Raw genomic sequence first — 17,914 nt, forward strand, 5'->3', positions numbered from 1 at the left:
GTGGGGTTAGGGACTGGCTCCCCAGCCCACTGGCTGGTGACTGGAATCCCTCTGGGTCGTCTTTCCTGGAAGCCAGACTTCACCCAAGGAGAAAGGGACTGTGCTTGGGAATCAGGTGGGAATCATGGAATCGACCTGAATGACCAACCAGCATTTGGCAGAGAGCAGGCAGAAGAGCTCAAGGTTAGGGTGGGGCCACATGTAGGGAGCTGGGGGGCCACATGTAGAGAGTTGGGGGGGCCACATTTGAGCAGCGTCTCAAAGGGTGCGAGTAGGCAGCAAGAACAAAATGTGTAGAAAAAGCTTGGAGCTCTGAACTTAGAGGCTTGCAGTCCTAACTCAGGGCCCATTATGAGGTTGGGGCCTCTGTTTCCCCTCCTGTAACACACAGGTGACAGATAGCTCTGTTTGTCCACCCACAAGGTGCCTGAGGCAATACATGGGCAGGTACTTTGTCATTTGTATTTAAGAAAGGGACAGGGTCATGGCTGAGCAGTGAACTGGGGCCAAACTGTGGAGAGAGATTTAAATATCTGGCCAGGGAGCCCAGACTTCCTTCCTGGGTGCTTGATGGCATTGTCCCTGCCATTCCTTGTTAGGCTCTGAGGACAGGGCCTTAGCTGGTTGGCAGTTGGCCCTCAGAGCACCGAGCACACTGTTCCAAGATGGCGGGCTGCTTCGTGCTTCATACGGAAAGACTCAGGACTGGGTCCTGAGAACACTGGGAAGAAGGATGGAAAGCCCGAGCTTGGAAATGGCAAGGATCCCAGAGAGAAGAGAGTGGGCTAGGGAAGTGGGTGGAGTTGGGTGGAGGATGAAGAGGCCCCTTTGAGGTTCCAGGGATGAGGGTTGGATCCCACCCTTGTGACTCTGACCAGCCCCCTCTCCATTCACAGCGCTCTCTGTCGCCCAAATCCACATCCCCCCCACCATCCCCAGAGGTGAGTCTGTCCCACCCTGAAAGTTGCCCAGCCCTGCTCTGATGGGGCCCCAGCTCCCCTCCCCCCAGATATCCAGATTGAGCTCTGCCGAGTACAGGGGATGACAGACTCAGCAGATCCCAGCCCGACGCTGGCCAACTCTGTGCCCATCTGTCTGTCTGACCCAGGACTCGTTTAACACTCTCCCTGGGCAGATGGAGTCCTTGAATGCCCTTCCTCTGCCACAGCGTCGCTCTGGGGCTGGGATGTGGGCTGCCTGGGTAGGAAGAGGGAGAAAGGTGAAGTGGTGTCCCTGTGGGCCCGAGGGGCTACGTGGGGGACCTGGAAGCTGCACACTTCTGTTCTGCAGGTGTGGGCGGAGAGCCGGACCCCTGGCCTCATCTCTCAAGCTTCAGCCCCGAGAACCACGGGAACCCCCCGCACCAGCCTGCCCCACTTCCACCACCCTGGTAGGTGTGGTTGCCACACGGCTGCATCTTCTCCTTGTCACTCTCCTTCTTCTCAAACCCCTATTCTCAATCCCCTGTTCTTAGGGATATGAGCTCACCACAGACCTGGCTGGACCCCAGGATATCAGGACTCAGGCAGAGCTACCATGACAGTGGGCCTGTCCTGTTTCCCTCCTCCCCAACCCCCCTGAGGGTCAGTTCAGGACCTCCAGTTCTGTCTGGGCTCTTGGTCCTGTCCCATTTGTCCCTTCCACTTGTCTCCACTCTCCAGCGTCTCCTGCCGTCAGCATGTCTCCCTCCCTTCTCATCTGCTCTTGTTCCTTGTCACAGAGACCACCCGCCCAGACTCCAACATCTACAAGAAACCACCCATCTACAAGCAGAGAGGTGAGGGTCCCCCAACTTCCCAGGGTCCCCCTTCCTGCCACATGCTGGGGGGCCGTGGCATGTGCCGAGGGGTGCCTGGGAGGGGACAGGAGATTAACCCTTCATGACATCATGTGATATTTGTCCTGTGCTCCTTGCAATCCATTGCTTCTATATCCAGGAGCTCACAGGTGTGAGGGGAGAGGTGCGGGAGCTGGGGGCACACTGGCCAGGTGGGGTGGGCTGTGTGGGTGCCAACTCTGGCCTCTGTCTGCAGAGTCCATGGGAGGCAGCCCTCAGAGCAAGCACCTCATCGAGGACATCATCGAGTCGTCCAAGTTCCCCGCAGCCCAGCCCCCTGACCCCAACCAGCCGGCCAAGATCGAAACCGACTACTGGCCATGCCCACCGTCACTGGCTGTTGTGGGTAGGAAAAGCTGGGAGAGGGGAGGCTGGGACCCCTCCTCACTACTCCACCTTGGTCCCTATTAAAGGGCCGTGAACCCAGTTCCACCCCACCCCACCCCATGCCCTGTGGCTTTTAGACCTACATGAACTGTCCCCACCCCACTGAGCACCTGCCCCTGCTCCCCTGTGGCACTACAGTTAGTCATTCCTCCCAGTTCCCTTCATTGATCTGGTCACTCAATAGATATTTCTTAAACTTCTGCTGTGACCCAGGCCCTGTGATAGGAGCTCTGGAAGAGAGAAACAAACGAGAGGACTTGTTTCCAGGAATTTAAGCCATGTTTTTTTCCAGTCCCTGTTTTCTTTCATACCAGGGATTGAACCCAGAGGTGCTTAGCCACGGAGCCGCATCCCAGCCCTTTTTATGTTTTACTTAGAGACAGGTCTCGCTGAGTTGCTTAGGGCCTTGCTAAGTTGCGGAGGCTGGCTTTGAACTCGAAATCCTCCTGCCTCAGCCTCCCAAGGTGCTGGGATTAGAGGCGTGCACCACAGCGCCCAGCCCCATGTGTCTGTTTTCTACCCAGCTTCACAGCAAGGGGAGGAAATGTTACTCTTACTTTGAATTTTTTTTTTTAAAGTAGGGATTGAACCCAGGGGTGCTCTACTACTGAACTACATTTCCAGCCCTTTTTATTTATTTTTCTTTTGAGATAGGGACTCTCTAAGTTGTTGAAGGACTGCTAAGTTGCTAAGACTAGCCTCAAACTTGTGATCCTCCTGCCTCAGCCTCTCAAGTTGCTGAGATTACAGGCATGTGTCACTGTGCCCAGCTTTATTTTTATTTTTATTTTTTTTAGTTATTATTACTATTTTTGGTGCTGGGGATAGACTTTGTGTATACTAAACACATGCTCTACCTCTGAGCTACACCCCTAGCCTCTATTTAATTAAATTAATTACTTTATTAATTTATTAATTTTTATTTATTGTGGTCCTGGGGATTGAACCCAAGGCCTCATGCATACTTGACAAGTGCTCTACCACAGAGCCACCTCCCAGCCCCTTTATTTTATTTTTTGGGGGTAACAGGGATTGAACTCAGGAGCATCCAACCACTGAGCCACATCCCCAGCCCTATTTTGTATTTTATTTTAGAGACAGGGTCTCACTGAGTTGCTTAGTGCCTTGCTTTTTCTGAGGCTGGCTTTGAACTCACAATCCTCCTGCCTCGGCTTCCCCAGCTTCTGGGATAACAGGCATGTGCCACCGCACCCAGCTCTCCCTTTATTTTATTTTTTTAAAGGACTTTTAGTTCTGGGCTTGGTGACACAAGCTATAGTCCTACCTACTCCAGGGGCTGAGGAGGGAGGATTACTTGAGCTCATGAGTTTGAAGCCAATCTGGACAATGTGGCAATACTCCCATCTCAAAAAAAAATTTTTTTTTTCTTTCAAATTAAAAAACATTTAAATAAAAATAAAAAAGAATTTGTAGCTCATCAAGAGCCATCCCAGTGCCATGTGCAGCGCCAGCCTCTGAGACACGCTTGTTGACCCCTGGCTGATTGGCTGCGCTGCCTCTTGTCTCCTAGAGACCGAGTGGAGGAAGCGGAAGGCATCTCGCAGGGGGGCAGAGGAAGAGGAGGAGGAGGAAGATGACGACTCTGGGGAGGAGATGAAGGCGCTCAGGGAACGTCAGAAAGAGGAGCTCAGTAAGGTAGCATCTCGTGCCCCCTTGTCTTCTGGGGGACCGGCGTTCTGGTCCTGTAGCTAGTCCACAGGGTTCATGGCAGAAGAGCATCCTTGTTGAACCAGTGAGAAATCCCTCTTCTTCCCGGGATTCCAAGTGCTGCTTTTGAAGGGACATTGGGACTTCTAGCTGCTTTGGGGGGATGTTAAAGCACCGAGGAGGGTGGGCCCAGGGCACCAGGCTCAGCAGGACAAGCAGGTCAGGGGAAGAGAAAGGAGAGATGGGCGACTGGCCCAGGGAAGGGGAGAGAGTTGGGAGCCATGGAAAGGCTACCACCCATGATATGGGCTTGGGCTTTGGCCATGGTGACATGGGACAGGGAAGTCACTGCAGCAGAGTTCACCTGAGTGCTTTGAAGAACCTAATGTGGCTGTGGGGAAAGAACAAGGGCGTCCCTGGGCCCCAGGGCACAACCCAGCCACCTGGGAAAACCCTTCCTCCTCCTTCCTGCAGTTCCCAACTCTGGGCCTTGCAGAGGTGAGAGATGAGTACCTGTGTCTCAGCCTCATCTTCCATTTTCCTTCTTCAGGTTACTTCCAACTTGGGAAAGCTGATCTTGAAAGAAGAGATGGAAAAGTCGTTGCCTATCCGGAGGAAAACCCGCTCCCTGCCCGACCGGACACCTTTCCATACCTGTGAGTGCTGTAAAGGGGTTCAGAATCACTTGGCCAGACCCGGGCTGCACTGCAGTTGTCTGTTGAGTTGTGAGACACAGAAGGTGCGGGACCTGGTGTGGGTCAGCAGGTTTTGTTTAATTTAACCAACACTAACCGAGGGTCTGCCACGCCCTGGGTACCGGGATATCACAAGTGAAAAAGTCCAGTCTCATCCTCTGCGAGCTTATGGTCAATGGGGAACTGACATGGAACCTGGGGTTCTGGCACATGTGGCAGGTGTTGGGACAGAGGGTGCAGTTGGTGTTTTGCGAGGACAGTGACAGGGCCTGGTGGCTAACCTGTGTCTTAAAGAGTGAGACAGTGAGACAGACAAATGAGTGAGGAAGACCGTCATCACAGACATTGGGAACAGTGCAGAGGCATAGGAAGGGACATGAAGCCTCCTGGCCTGCTCAGAGAACTGCCAGGAGCCAGGATTGCAGAGCACAGAGGAGCACGCAGTGAGGCCAAGAGACTGGTGAACCGGGGCCTCGAGTGCTGGGCTTTTGGTGACCCCAGGTTTGCCTGGACTTCCCTAGAGCATGGTGACGATAGAGAGGAGAGACCTGGGGACCCCAAAATGAGAACTGCCAGGCCTCCTCACAAAGGCTAATCTAAAAGCCACATAGCATTACTTCTGTTGGCCAAAGCAGGTCATGAAGCAGCTAGACATAAGGAGGGGAGATAAGCTCTGCCTCTTGATGCAGGGAACTTAGGGTCGTGTTGCAAAAGGCAAGCAGGATAGGCATTGATAGTCCCAGCCATCTTTACAAATGATCTGTCACACTCTCCAGTCATCTGAGTGTGTTAGCTTTCCATCACTCTAGCAAAATACTTGAGGCAGCTAACTTTATAAATAAAAAAGGTTTGTTTAGTTCATAGTTCTAGAGGTTTCGGGGCTCACATCTTGCTTGCAGAGTACTGAGGTGGCACAGGGTTCACATGACAACAGACAGCAGGTGCAGGTGTGCGTCTGTGTGTCTGTCTGGTTTCTCCCCCTCTTCTTATAAAACCATCAGGATTCAATCATGGGGGTTCTATCCTGATGACTTATCTAATCCTGATCACTTTCCAAAGATGCCACCTCTGCACATCATAGCTGGATTAAGTCTTCGTCTTGTAGCACCTCACAATGAGGATTAGATTGCACCACAGCTTTGGGGGACACACTCAGACTGTACCCAAACCATAGTAGTAGGAGCAGCTGTAGATCTGCATGGGCTCAGGAAGGGGGGACGGATCTGAGGAGTACCTAGGAGGTGGAATGCCCTGCTGGGAATTTGGTGGCCCGAAGGATGTGGGGTGGGGAGGGAGGAGTAGGGCCTTGTCTTAAGTCCTGGGTGACAGACTCAGAACTGAGATGACAAGAGGTAGGTTCCAGGGAGAGGAATGGCCTGGTTTCAGGAGGGTTGGGTTTGAAATGTCCTGAAGAGCGTGTAAGCAGGGACCGAGTTCGGCTGCGCTGGGAGCGTGAGAGCCTTCAGCTTGGAGGTGGTGGTGAATCGGTGAGAGGATAAGGCTGTGGGTAGAGGAGGGAAGGACAGGGCGCTCAGGCTTTGCCCTGGGGGACACCTCAGTTAGGATCCAGTGGGAGGGCTGGTTGAGAGCAGCATGGGAAGGGCACAGTGCCTCGGAATGTGGGAGGCTGGCCTCCCAGAGGGCCCCTCCTCTGAGGCGTGAGGACAGCTGTGGGGACAGGCCAGCTCAGGACTTGAGGTTGTCTGCTGTGCTTCTGTGTGAGGTGAGGGGATCAGGGACTGGTGCAAGGCTTTACCTTGATGGCTGGGTTTCTTTTTTTTTTGCGGGGGGGGGTGGTGGTACTGGGGATTGAACCCACGGGTGCTTTGCCACATCCTCAGCCCTATTTTGTATTTTATTTAGAGTCAGGGTCTCACTGAGTTGCCAAGTGCCTCGCTGTTGCTGAGGCTGGCTTTGAACTTGCGATCCTCCTGCCTCAGCCTCCCGAGCCACTGGGATTACAGGTGTGTGCCAGTGCTCGTGGCTTACCTCGATAGTTCTGCTGATCCACAGTATGGGATTCTTCCTCCATGGCTGGCAGCAGGAGGGCAGAGGTTGGGTTGATTCAAGATTAGTGTGTGTAAGGCAGGTGCTGAGGGCCAGGGAGGCCAGCACACTGCTGCAGAGGTGCCTGACCAAAGGGAGAAGCTGAGAAGGCACTGGCTGTGGGCATGTGAGAAACTGGAGTTCTCTAGGAGATGGAGGAGCCAGGGTGGTGGGGTGGGACTGAGCGGGAGCTACAAACAAAGACGACTGCGGCCACCAAGTGGGTGTCTGACAGCTTCGAGGTACAGCTATGGTGACCGACAACAGGCTCTGGGGTGTGACCCTTTGTTTTTCTGTCACTGGAGATGGAACCCAGGGGTGCTTTACCACTGAGCCACATCCCCAGCCCTTTTTATAAAAGAGACAGAGTCTTGCTGAGTTGGTTAGGGCCTCACTAGGTTGCTGTGGCTGGCCTTGAACTTGCAATCCTCCTGCCTCATTGTCTCCAGTTGCTGGGATTCTGGGTGGTGTGTACTACCCGCTTGGCAGTTCTTCTGATGAACAGAGGGAGAAGCCCCTGGGACTGGGAATTGAAGGACCTATAGAGTGACACGTGGCTAGGATGTGGAGAGTGCCCAGGATGCAGCACAGGGTGAGAAGTTCCAAAAGGCATCTTAGAAAACATGCACTCAGTAGTCAAGGGCTGGAGAAAGGGGTAGACAGAAGGATGCTCCAGATTGGATTCACCCTCAGTGTTCTACCAGGTTCTTCTGCTCAGCCAAAAAAGAGCCTGTGACTTCCTTTTGGGCTTTGTGAAGTCGAATAGCCAACTACTACCTGAACGCCACTTTCAGCATGGACTTATGCATGATCCATGGTCATGGGATTCTGTAGGTTACTGTCGTATTTGATCACCCTTAACAGTTCTGAAGCATGACAGGCATGCCTTTCTGACTAATGGTAGCCTCGGAACTGTCAGTATCAAACATAAGTAAGGAGCCCAGCACAGTGGCACATGATTGTAATCCCAGCTACTCAGGAGGCTGAGACAGAAGGATCACAAGTTTGAGGCCAGTCTTGGCAATTTAGCGAAACTCTAAGCAACTTAATGTCTCAAAAAAAAAAAAAAAAAAAAAGAGTAGGGATGTGGATCAGTGGTAGAGCTTCCCTGGGTTAGTTCCCCTGTAACAAACAAAAAAACAAACAAGCACAAAATATCGGTAAGCACCTAGAAGTGATTTGCAGTGAAAAATCTTCCTATGTGTTTGGCAGGTTGAGATGGCATCAGTTGGTCATGGTATAAATGTGTACTTACTGCAAGAGTGCACAGCGTTTCAGTAATGAATGGTGATTGCAAAAGCTGATGATTTCCCATACTGGTTGAGTATTTCTTATCTTAAATGCTTGGGACTAGAAGTGTTTCAAATTTTGGAGATTCCCACCCCTTCAGATTTGGGAGTATTTGTATAAACTTTACTAGCTCAACACTCCTGATCCTAAAATCTGAAATCAGAAATGATGCTACGAAATCCAAAACCTTGTAAGCATGATGTCAGCAAAATTTTGAAGAACTTAAAAAAATAATAATCACAGTATTTTTATTCCCTTGTCAAGATTTGCTTAGAAATGGGCATTCGAGTTTATTCTGGTCAACACAAAGTGAGGGGGAGTTTGTCTTGGAAAAAAGTGTGACCACTCTCACAGAAAAGGTACAAAGAGAAACTAGTTCTTCTTCTTCTTCTAGAGATGTCATGCCTGGATGTGGTACCTAAAACTGTTTTTGAAGAATTTCAAAATTTTAAAGAATTTCAAAATTTCAGATTAGGGATGCTAAACTTGTCCAAAAAGAATCCTTAGGTTCCCCCTGGGTGTGTTGGTGCAGGTCTGTAATCCCAGCATCTCAGGAGGGTGAGGCGGAGGGTCACAAGTTCAAGGTCAACCTTGGCAACATAGGGAGACCCTGTCTCAAAATAAAAAATAAAAAGGGCTTGGGATAGCTCAGTGGTAGATTGCCCCTGGGTTCAATCCCCAGTAGCAAAAATAAGTAAATTAATAAATAAAATAAAAGAATGTTTTTAGGAAGATAGCTTCTTACAGTTTCAAATCTACCGAGGCTGAACAAATTTATGCATGTATATGTATTTGTTTATTTATTTATTAAGCATGGGAAGAGACTTTACTCAGGACCCTCATAATAGATATCAAGACCTTTGCAAAGGGATCTTGGAGTGGAGGAGAGTGACTGGGTTTAACTCTAAATGCAGTGTAAGCAAGCAGGAGCTTACAGCAAGGAGCATGGTGTGTGTGTGTGGTGGGGGGGGGCAGGGTGTCAGTGGCTAGAAAATGACTAAAAGGAAGATCAGGGTGAAGGGAATTCTGGCTAATTTGACCATACAGGATTCTTTTTAGAGACAGAATAGGGTGACCAGACATCACCCAGGGAAGGTAGCAGGTGAGGAGCCTGACCAGAAGTGGAGGATGAACAGGCATTGGGGAAGCCTGTGTTCTTGCTAAACTGACTGAGCAGGATTCTTTGATAGCCCTGGATTTTACAGGAAAATGCATCCACCAGCCAGGTGTGGTGGCGCACACCTGTAATTCCAACGGCTTACAGGGCTGAGGCAGGAGGATCTTGAGTTCAAAGCCAGCCTCATCAATTTAGTAATGCTCTAAGCAACTCAATGAGACCCTGTCTCTAACATAAAAGTACAAAAAAAGGTGGAGGGCACTGGGGATGTGGCTCAGTGGTTGAGTGCCCCTGGGTTCAATCCCTGGTACAGAGAGAGAAGGAGGGAGGAAGAAAATGCACCAACAGGCATAAGAGAGGGTTCTGCAGTCTGGCAGAAGTTTGGCCAAGCTGAGAGAGACTCTCTCTCTCTCTCTCTCTCTCTCTCTCTCGCTCTCTTTCAACATTTTGATAGTTGTCAATGGACTTTATTTATTTGTGGTGCTGAGGATTGAATCCAGTGCCTCACACATGCTAGGCAAGCGCTTTACCTCTGAGCCACAACCCCAGTCCCGGTTTCCCATCTTGTTCAAGAAAAGAGACATTCTTCTCTCCTTTGAACAATATAAATCCATATTCTCATTTGGTTGCCTTCGATTTCCTAGGAACCAGTCGAATCATCTGTTGGGACTGAGGAATAAAGAATAGTTGCTGGATGGTGCTAAAAGCCAGGGATTTAATGAGAATGAATTTCTATGCAAATAAATAAAAATTGGATTATTCCTGTGGTGGGAAACCCAGTGTCTGAGTCCAGAGGGAAGCCAGCTGAGATTTCTCAAAGTTGGTTTTGAGGATAATGATGATCCAACAGATATTCTGGTTTGCAGCTTGAGTGTCTCTGGGGATGGCATCCAATGTTCTGATTAACCTTCTGAGTGACCCAGAGCCAGCAGCTTGTCTTCCTTTATAATCCCCAGCCACAAACCTTCTCAGTAGGAGGAGTGAAGTTTTGCAGTACTAGTTATCTGCTAGGAAGAATCCGGTCTCCCAGGATTTTCTTCTGCCTGTATTTTAGAATTTCCAAAGTCTGCTTAATTTCAGGAATCTGACCTTTTAGCCTCTTTTTCTTTTAAGCAAGTTTGAGTTCCGTAAATGTATACATTTGGTACTGTTCACCAGCTTCTTCCGTACTATATGTGCAGTCTGCTCCTCAGGCTGTTTCAGGAAGGAATCTCCGTCTTCCACAAACATGGCCTCAGGAATCCCCAGGTGGAGGCACAGCCTGTTCCCTGCAGCCACTTCTCCTATGCCAACGAGAGGCTAAACAAATTTAAGCAAAAATACCTGTCAAAACAACTCCTATAGAGCCTGTATGTATACTGTGTGCAATATAGGTAGCATATAAACTGCACAGAGCCTGTGGTGGTGCATGCCTAGCTGACTTGGGAGGCTGAGGCAGGAGAATTTGCAAGTTTGAGGCCAGTCTCAGCAATTTAGCAAGGACCTAAGCAACTTAGCTAGACTCAGTCTCAGAATAAAAAACAGAAAGGGATGGGAATGTGGCTCAGTGGTTAAGTGCCCCTGGGTTCTATCCCTAGTACCAAAACCAACCAACCGAACAAAAAACAACTGCTATAGAATGCCAGCTATTTCCAGTAATTGGGGATGAAGGAGCACATTTGGGGAGGTGGGGCTGGGGCTGGAATCCAAGGTCTCACTCATGACAGGCAACTGCTCTACCACTGAGCTATACCTCCAGCCCAGTGAAGGAGCTTTGAGATCCATTCAAGCTAAGAATCTTAGTTATGAAGTTCTTTCTAGCAAAGAACGTTACTGAAATCAATTTTCTAGGATTGTTATCCACAGTGCTTGGTTTCGAGGTCTTATGAAATGTGTAAGTTGCTAGGGACATCCAGTAACAGAAATGTGAAGTAGGCTGGCTGCTGGTGTGACCTCCAGCCGACTGTGCCCAAATGTTGATGGCTTCTATATTATAACATCGGATGTTCAAAATTTGATTGCTGGTTGGGTGTGGTGGCACATGCCTGTAATTCTTGTGAGTCTGGAGGCTGAGGCAGGAGGATCACAAGTTCAAGGGCAGCCTCAGTAACTTAGCAAGATCCTGTCTCAAAATAAACAATAAATATGTTTGGGGTTGTAGCTCAATGGTAGGACAACCCTGGGTTCAATCCCCAGTACCACAAAATAATTTTTTTTGTTTGGTTTAGTAACAGTGTTAGTTAAATTATAATAATAATTCAATTATTTTGGTTAGACTTAGGTTTATTTGTATATCCTAGAAGCCTGTTTCATGACAGCAAGCCTCTACTTTGGCTCTGGATTTTCACACTTAGACTTTTGGTCCAGTTGGGCATTTGGTGTGCTTTTAGTTAGAGAGGAGGGAGGGGGCAATCTAGATAGATCACGAACCCCAGCACTGTGTCGCTTGCTGAAGTCCACGGGTAGCAACTGGGAGCCAGCCAGAGCGCACTGGGATCCCCGACTTCCCCTGTCTCTGCCCACCACTGGCGGGGGAGGCCAGCAGGGCAGCCCTCTCGGGAAAGACTATCAGGTCCGAGGGACTGAGCCTCTTGCTCTCTTCCAGCCTTGCATCCAGGGACGTCTAAGTCGTCTTCTCTCCCCTCCTATGGCAGGACCACCCTGAGCAGGGTAAGGCCTCAGGGTCGCAGGCTGGTGGGAGAGGCTGCATGCAGGGTGCTTCTGGGGGACTGAGCGCGGGGGAACGGGGAGGCCTTCAGAGTGAAGGGGACCAGTGCGGAGCATCCTCAGCTTCCTCTGATCCGTCTGTGTCCTCTCCTAGCTACAGTCCACAGACTTCAGCCCTTCAGGAAGTGAGGCTGGAAGCCCAGGTGAGAAGCGGGCTGGAGAAGGGGGAAGGGGCAGCCTGCGGGTGGGGGTCTGCATGAGGTGGCGGCTGCTGAGCTGCCGGGGGTGTGGAGCTGCCCTACCTGGGCTGGCCTCTGAACAACACTCTTATCTCCCACAGGCCTGCAGGTGAGTGCCCCCTGGAGGGGAACAGGCGGAGCGCCAGGAGCCAGGGCCGGGCACCTGGCAGTGTGGGGGAAGGGGGGTGTGGGGCCAAGGAGTGAGCTGGAGGAGACCGAAGAGGCCCAGGGTAAGGCTGGGAAGGTCTCCCTGCCCCACTCTGGCTCACTGCGGCTTTGGTCTCCCCAGAATGGAGAGGGCCAGAGGGGGAGGATGGACCGGGGGAACTCCCTGCCCTGTGTGCTGGAGCAGAAGGTGAGGGCAGGGGACCTGACCGCCACAGCGGGGTGGGCAGTGGGGGGGTGAAGCCAGGCAAGTTGGATGCGCTTGGGGTCCTCCTGGAGATGGTCCGGGCAGCAGCAGGGGAGCTGTGGGAGGTGGATGGCGAAGTGGCATGAACCTCAGTGGCCTCTGCAGGTGGACAGGGGGCCTGGGGAGGAGAGGGGGAAACGTGGACAGGAGCTTCTCCGAGCCTCAGATGCCCTCCCTGCCCCCTCAGATCTATCCCTATGAAATGCTGGTGGTGACCAACAAGGGGCGAACCAAGCTGCCTCCAGGTGTAGATCGGATGAGGCTTGAGGTATGCAGGGGAGGCCCTGGGGGCGTGGGGCTACCAGTGGGGCTCCTCTCTGGTGGGGAGAAGACCTGGGCCTCTATTTGTGTCCCCTTAGTCCTTGGCACAGCCCCCACCCTGAGCTGCCTGTGTGTCCCCTCGCAGAGGCATCTGTCCGCGGAGGACTTCTCGAGGGTCTTTGCCATGTCTCCTGAGGAGTTCAGCAAGCTGGCCCTGTGGAAGCGGAATGAGCTCAAGAAGAAGGCCTCCCTCTTCTGACTGCCTGCCCTCCGTCTCCACGACCAGCCCCTCTCCTATGCTGCTTCAGGGCCCTGGAGCTGGGGCCACTTGACCCCGAAGCGTCCTCTTCCCCTGGTGGGCTAGGAGCAGTGGGAGGCGGGGCACAAGCAGAGTGGGTTCCATTCCTCAGGGCGAGGGGGTGCCCGGGCCTCTGCAGTCCCAGAGCCGTGAGGCATGGACTTCCTTCCCCACAATGGGCCGGGGCCTCCTTCTCTTGTCCCTGGTCCGCACTGCCCAGCCAAGCCCAGCACATACAGAGTTAAAGTTTGCACCCTCTCCCTGCCTGTCACCCCACACAAAGGTCCCCAGAATCAGGTGAGGAGAAATGAAGGGTGTGCTAAGTGGTTAGACTATCACCTGTCCTGCACAGTAGGTGGGATGAGGCCAGGTAGGGACAGCTCTGGGACCCTGTGTCCGCCTGCCCAAGCACTCCATTCCCTTCTGACAGCTCCCTGCGCCTGGGCCTCCTGCTTCTCTGACTGGCAGGAGCAGGCTCCAGCGGGGCCTCCCGCAGGGCGGTCTGCCTACCCTCCAGCTTGCCCTGTCTTCTATTGTGACCCCCAAGCTTTGAAGCCTCCTACTCGAGCCCCATGGGCATCCGGCATCCACTGAATGTGTGGAGAAGCCCTGGCTTAGAGTGGAGATGCCGCCTATACAATGCCTGGCCTGCCACCAGCCTTGGGGAAGCCAGCCAGGGTGCCTTCTAGCACCTGCCCAGGGACCAGAGGAGCCCAGGCCTTGAGCCTCCCAGGAGGCAGGCTCAGTCCGTCTCTGAGAGTCCTGGCTCCCAGGCCCCGCCCACACCCATGCACCCCCCACCATGCTCTCTACAGAATGTAATTTATTGGGGGCACCCCTGCTGCTTTCCTCACCCGACTCCCTGCCCTGCCCAGTCACGTGCCCAGCTTTCCTCCTCTCCAGATGCGTATGTGTATATAATTATATATATATTTTTGCCCAGGTCTGGGTTTTGTTCCTGCCCAGACCCTGGCATTCCCTTTCCATGTGTGTGTGATCATGCTGGGAGGGGGGACTGTGCTTGGAATTAAAAGGTTGCATTGGGTCCCTAAATCTGTTCGTTCTCTGTGAGCCACCAGCCCTGGGTGAGAGGGACAGAAGCCGTGGGAGGGAGGGTTCACATGGGACCACATAAGAGTTGCAGTGGGTGCAGAGATGGTACCCACACTACCCTGCCTGAGCCCCAGGCCCCAGAAGCAGGGGCTAGGTCTAAGCATCTGCCTCCTCTCCGTTAGGGGCTCTGTGATGGTGGCAGGGAGGTGGCAGGAGGGAGACAGAAGCCTTAGTGTTTAGGGCTGGAGGGAACTTGAAAGGAAGCTTGAGGTGACCACCTCTGTCTTCCTCCAGGACCCTGAGTGCTCACCTTGGCCGTCAGGCTCATCAGCATCAGACCTGATTGCACCTCCCTGGGGGGGGGGCCAGTGGGGGAGGGGAAAGGCGTGTGAGGGTGTGGTGAGCTGAATGTCAGGGATCAGGCAGGGCAAACAGGAAGCAGCGAGGGACAAGTGAGGCCATGGGAGGAGGCCCGTGATTGGCCGTGGTTGATTGGGCAAAGCCTCCCAAGGGACACAGACGTGGCACGGCATGGCTGAGGGGTCAGATTTGGTCAGAACATCAGAAGGAAGACTTTAGGTGTGTGTGTTGAAGGGGGTCAGGACAGGCCTCCCCTGACTGGACATGCTACATGTGAGTGGGGGAAAGGTGGTTGGAGAGATGTCGCAAGTCGGACACCTCTAAGACGGGAGCTGGGCTTGACCCAAGGCCCCCAGATGAGTCTCTAGACCCTTTGGTTAAAACAAAAGCAAAGTAGGTAAGAATCACTCAAACTTGAACGATTATTTTCCATTCTAATTCTGTTGCATCCACAATATTGTTTTATCCTTTCAACGAACCAGTGAAGCTAACAGCAAAATGGGAAAATCGTAGGATAGAATTCATCTGAAGCCCGAAGCCACATGTAACCAATGAGTGGACGAAGGGGACAAATCTCCTAGTTTTCTGACTTTGATTCCTGTCCTGGGAATGGAGCCACTGAGCCACATCCCCAGCCCCCAGTTTCCTGACTTCCAATGCAGGTCTCTCCCTCTAAGGAGCAGTAGCACAGGGCAGGCAAGGGGGTGCCGGGACAGACACGTGGATTCCACGTGTGTGTGCCCAGTACCGGCATCCACTGAATGTGTGGAGGCTGTCCTGTGCTGGGCATTCGGGACACAGCAGTGACCAGGCCAGCACAGACCCTGTCCACATAGAGCTCTCAGGTTGTTGGGAAAAATGTCAAGGTCACTGAGCACCCAAGGGTGCCAGAGGTGGTGTGTGACAATAGTTAATGTGGGGGGCTGGGATTGTGGCTCAGCGGTAGTGCACTCGCCTAGCACGGGCGGGGCCAGGGTTCAATCCTCAGCACCACATTAAAAAAATAATAAAAAAGGCATTGTGTTGTGTCCATCTACACCTAAAAAATAAATATTAAAAAAATTAGTTAATGTGGGAATGTTTGCTGTGGGCCAAATCTAACACTACGTCCCAAAGGATTAAAGTGGCTGGTAATTCAGAGCTGCTCAGAGTGGGGTGCAGCCCAGGAAACAAAGTCTTACAGAGAGCCCATACCTCCTCCACACAGAGCACTCACACGGGTGGAAGACCAGGAGATTAGTCCAGTGCTTTCCCAAACTTTATATATATATATATATATATATATATATATATATATATATATATATATATATATATATATATGGTTGTAGATGGACACAATATCTTTATTTTGTTTTATTTATTTATATGCAGTGCTAAGGCAAGTGCTCTACCACTGAGCCACAACCTCAGCCCCTCCAAAACTTTTAATAGCAAAGCTCTTAAAAAAAAAAGATCTTACTATAAGTAATTAGGAAACATATGTTGAATTTTATAGTTAATTATGAAATTAACTGAGGACAAAGAAACCATCTGATTTTTTTAAAAAATGCCCAGTCAGGGGTTTTGTATGATAGTTGCATTTCTGTCAAACGCAGCATCTAATTTATTATTGTGTTTGGTGGCACAGTATTGAGGAAATCCTGATCCACACAGATAAGCAGTTACAGAATTGTGCTTTAACACCGTGTGAGTGGATCCCTTCACACTCTTCCCATGGAGAGGCGGCCACCTTGGCCCTCTCCTTGCTTCTCATTTAAAGCAGATGGCTCTGCAAAGACCTGGACTCTTCATTCAAGTTGATAGGAGAAGTTTTATTCAAAAGTCCTCCCCCGAATGAGCTAAGCTGGCTGCAGAATTTAATACCTCAGTGGTCTCTAACATCTTCGACTTTCATTGAAGTTTTTAAAAGCATTTCTAAAAATCAAATGGAAGGTTCTGGACTCCCCATGCACTTCCCTTATTCCCTGGAGTTCCCGAAAGCACAAGAATGGGAGAACAGCCAATCTGATCCAGCCAGCATCCTACATCTGTGAGGAAGTGGACCCACAAAAGTGCAGCAGCTGGGCTGGAACTCAGGTCTCTTGACTTCCTGGGTTTTTCCCTAAGGTGCCACCCCCCACACAAAACAGCCCTTGCTTCCCCTCGTCCTTACACATTCTGGCCTATGAGTCTCTTCGCATTTCCCACAGGGGTCCTCATGCAGGAGCCTGTCTGCAGCTGAACTGTTTGACAAATGTTTTTCCCAAGCAGCTGCCAGACCCTGACTCAGTTGTATTGCAGCCTCCACTTCACACACTGTCAACTCTGGCAGGTCTTGGTCTCCTGGGCCTTGATCTTACTGGGGGATAGAGCCCAAAAGGCTTGGCAGGGCCTGTGGTAAAAAAGCCAAGACTCTAAAGAAAGCTCTAGATTCTACAATTCTGGTAGAAGGTTACTCTCCTCTCTAGTCTCACTAGAGAGGAGTTTTGTTGTTGTTGTTGGGGTTTTGTTTTTTGTTTTGGTACTGGGGATTGAACCCAGGAGTACTTTGCCACTGAGCCACATCCCCCGGCTCCATATGTGTGTGTGTGTGTGTGTGTGTGTCTTTCTCTCTCTCTCTCTCTCTCTCGAGAGAGAGAGAGAGAGAGAGAGAGAGATTTTTTTTTTTAAGTTTGAGACAGGGTCTTGCTGAGCTTTTAATCCTCCTGCCTCAGCCTCCTGAGTCACTGGCATTATAGTTTTGTGTCACCATGCCCAGCTCTAGTGGGACTTTTTATGTGTGTGGTGGGGTACCGGGGATTGAACCCAGGGGTGCTTGCCACTGAACTACATCCCCAGCCCTTGTTATTTTTTGAGACAGGGTCTTGCTAAGTTGCTGAGGGCCTGGCTAAATTCTGAGTCTGGCCTGGAAGCTGGGATCCTCTTGCCTCAGCCTGGTGAGTTGCGAGATTTCAGGAGAGTGCCACCCTGCATGGTCTTGTGGGACTCTTGGTACCTTACCCGCTCCTCATATGATACCAGTGATTAATAGAATTACATTTTAAACAGACATCAGCCTTTTCCTTGGGAAGAAACTCTATTCCTGGGAGTAGAGGTGGTGATGGAACTAGAAGGTCTATTCCAAAGGCCCAAACTTTAGACATTCCAGGAAGCTCTGCTAATTGTTGAGGGTCCTGCCTGTGTAATTCTGCCCCAGCCCCACTAGGGATTGAACCCAGGGATGCTCTACCACTGAGCTACATCTCCAGCCCTATTTTTTATTTTGAGACAGAGTATGGGTAAGTTACCTAGGCAGGCCTGGAACTTGGGATCCTCTTACCTCAGCCTCTAAAGGCACTGGGATTACAGGTGTGTGCCACCTGGCCAGGCCTGGCTATGTAATTCCTGGATGTAATTTTCCAGGCCAGTTCCCACTCTGGAGACCCACCTGTTTTGTGTTTTTGTTTTCATTAATGTGGATTGGAAGGGTACAAGTTGTGGCTTCCTCCCTGGGACCTCTAGAGCAGTAGAAACATGATGGAACCACACATAGTTTTAAACACTTGCTATGCTTGTAATCCCATCTGCTTGGGAGGCTGAGGCAGGAGGATCGTGAGTTCAAGTACAGCATCAGTAACTTAGGG

General features: G+C 51.2%; 1 protein-coding gene across 6 annotated transcripts in view; it reads left to right on the forward strand.

Moving 5' to 3' along the window:
- Positions 1–13,949, forward strand: part of Dmtn (dematin actin binding protein) — a 33,001-nt gene extending 19,052 nt beyond the window's left edge. For all 6 annotated transcript variants that reach the window (XM_058580415.1, XM_058580416.1, XM_058580413.1 and 3 more), the window contains 11 exons: positions 897–941; positions 1,291–1,390; positions 1,721–1,777; positions 2,034–2,183; positions 3,756–3,880; positions 4,443–4,548; positions 11,625–11,689; positions 11,841–11,889; positions 12,027–12,280; positions 12,525–12,605; positions 12,744–13,949. In XM_058580415.1, coding sequence (XP_058436398.1) covers positions 897–941; positions 1,291–1,390; positions 1,721–1,777; positions 2,034–2,183; positions 3,756–3,880; positions 4,443–4,548; positions 11,625–11,689; positions 11,841–11,889; positions 12,027–12,280; positions 12,525–12,605; positions 12,744–12,857 — 1,146 coding nt within the window. In that variant the 3' untranslated portion in view covers positions 12,858–13,949. The remainder of the gene's footprint in view (positions 1–896; positions 942–1,290; positions 1,391–1,720; positions 1,778–2,033; positions 2,184–3,755; positions 3,881–4,442; positions 4,549–11,624; positions 11,690–11,840; positions 11,890–12,026; positions 12,281–12,524; positions 12,606–12,743) is intronic.
- Positions 13,950–17,914: the final 3,965 nt, after the last annotated feature.

The sequence above is a fragment of the Marmota monax genome, unplaced genomic scaffold, assembly GCF_021218885.2.
Source record: "Marmota monax isolate L192 unplaced genomic scaffold, Marmota_monax_Labrador192_F-V1.1 WCK01_AAM20220418_F8-fsc00040, whole genome shotgun sequence".
NCBI lineage: Eukaryota > Metazoa > Chordata > Mammalia > Rodentia > Sciuridae > Marmota > Marmota monax.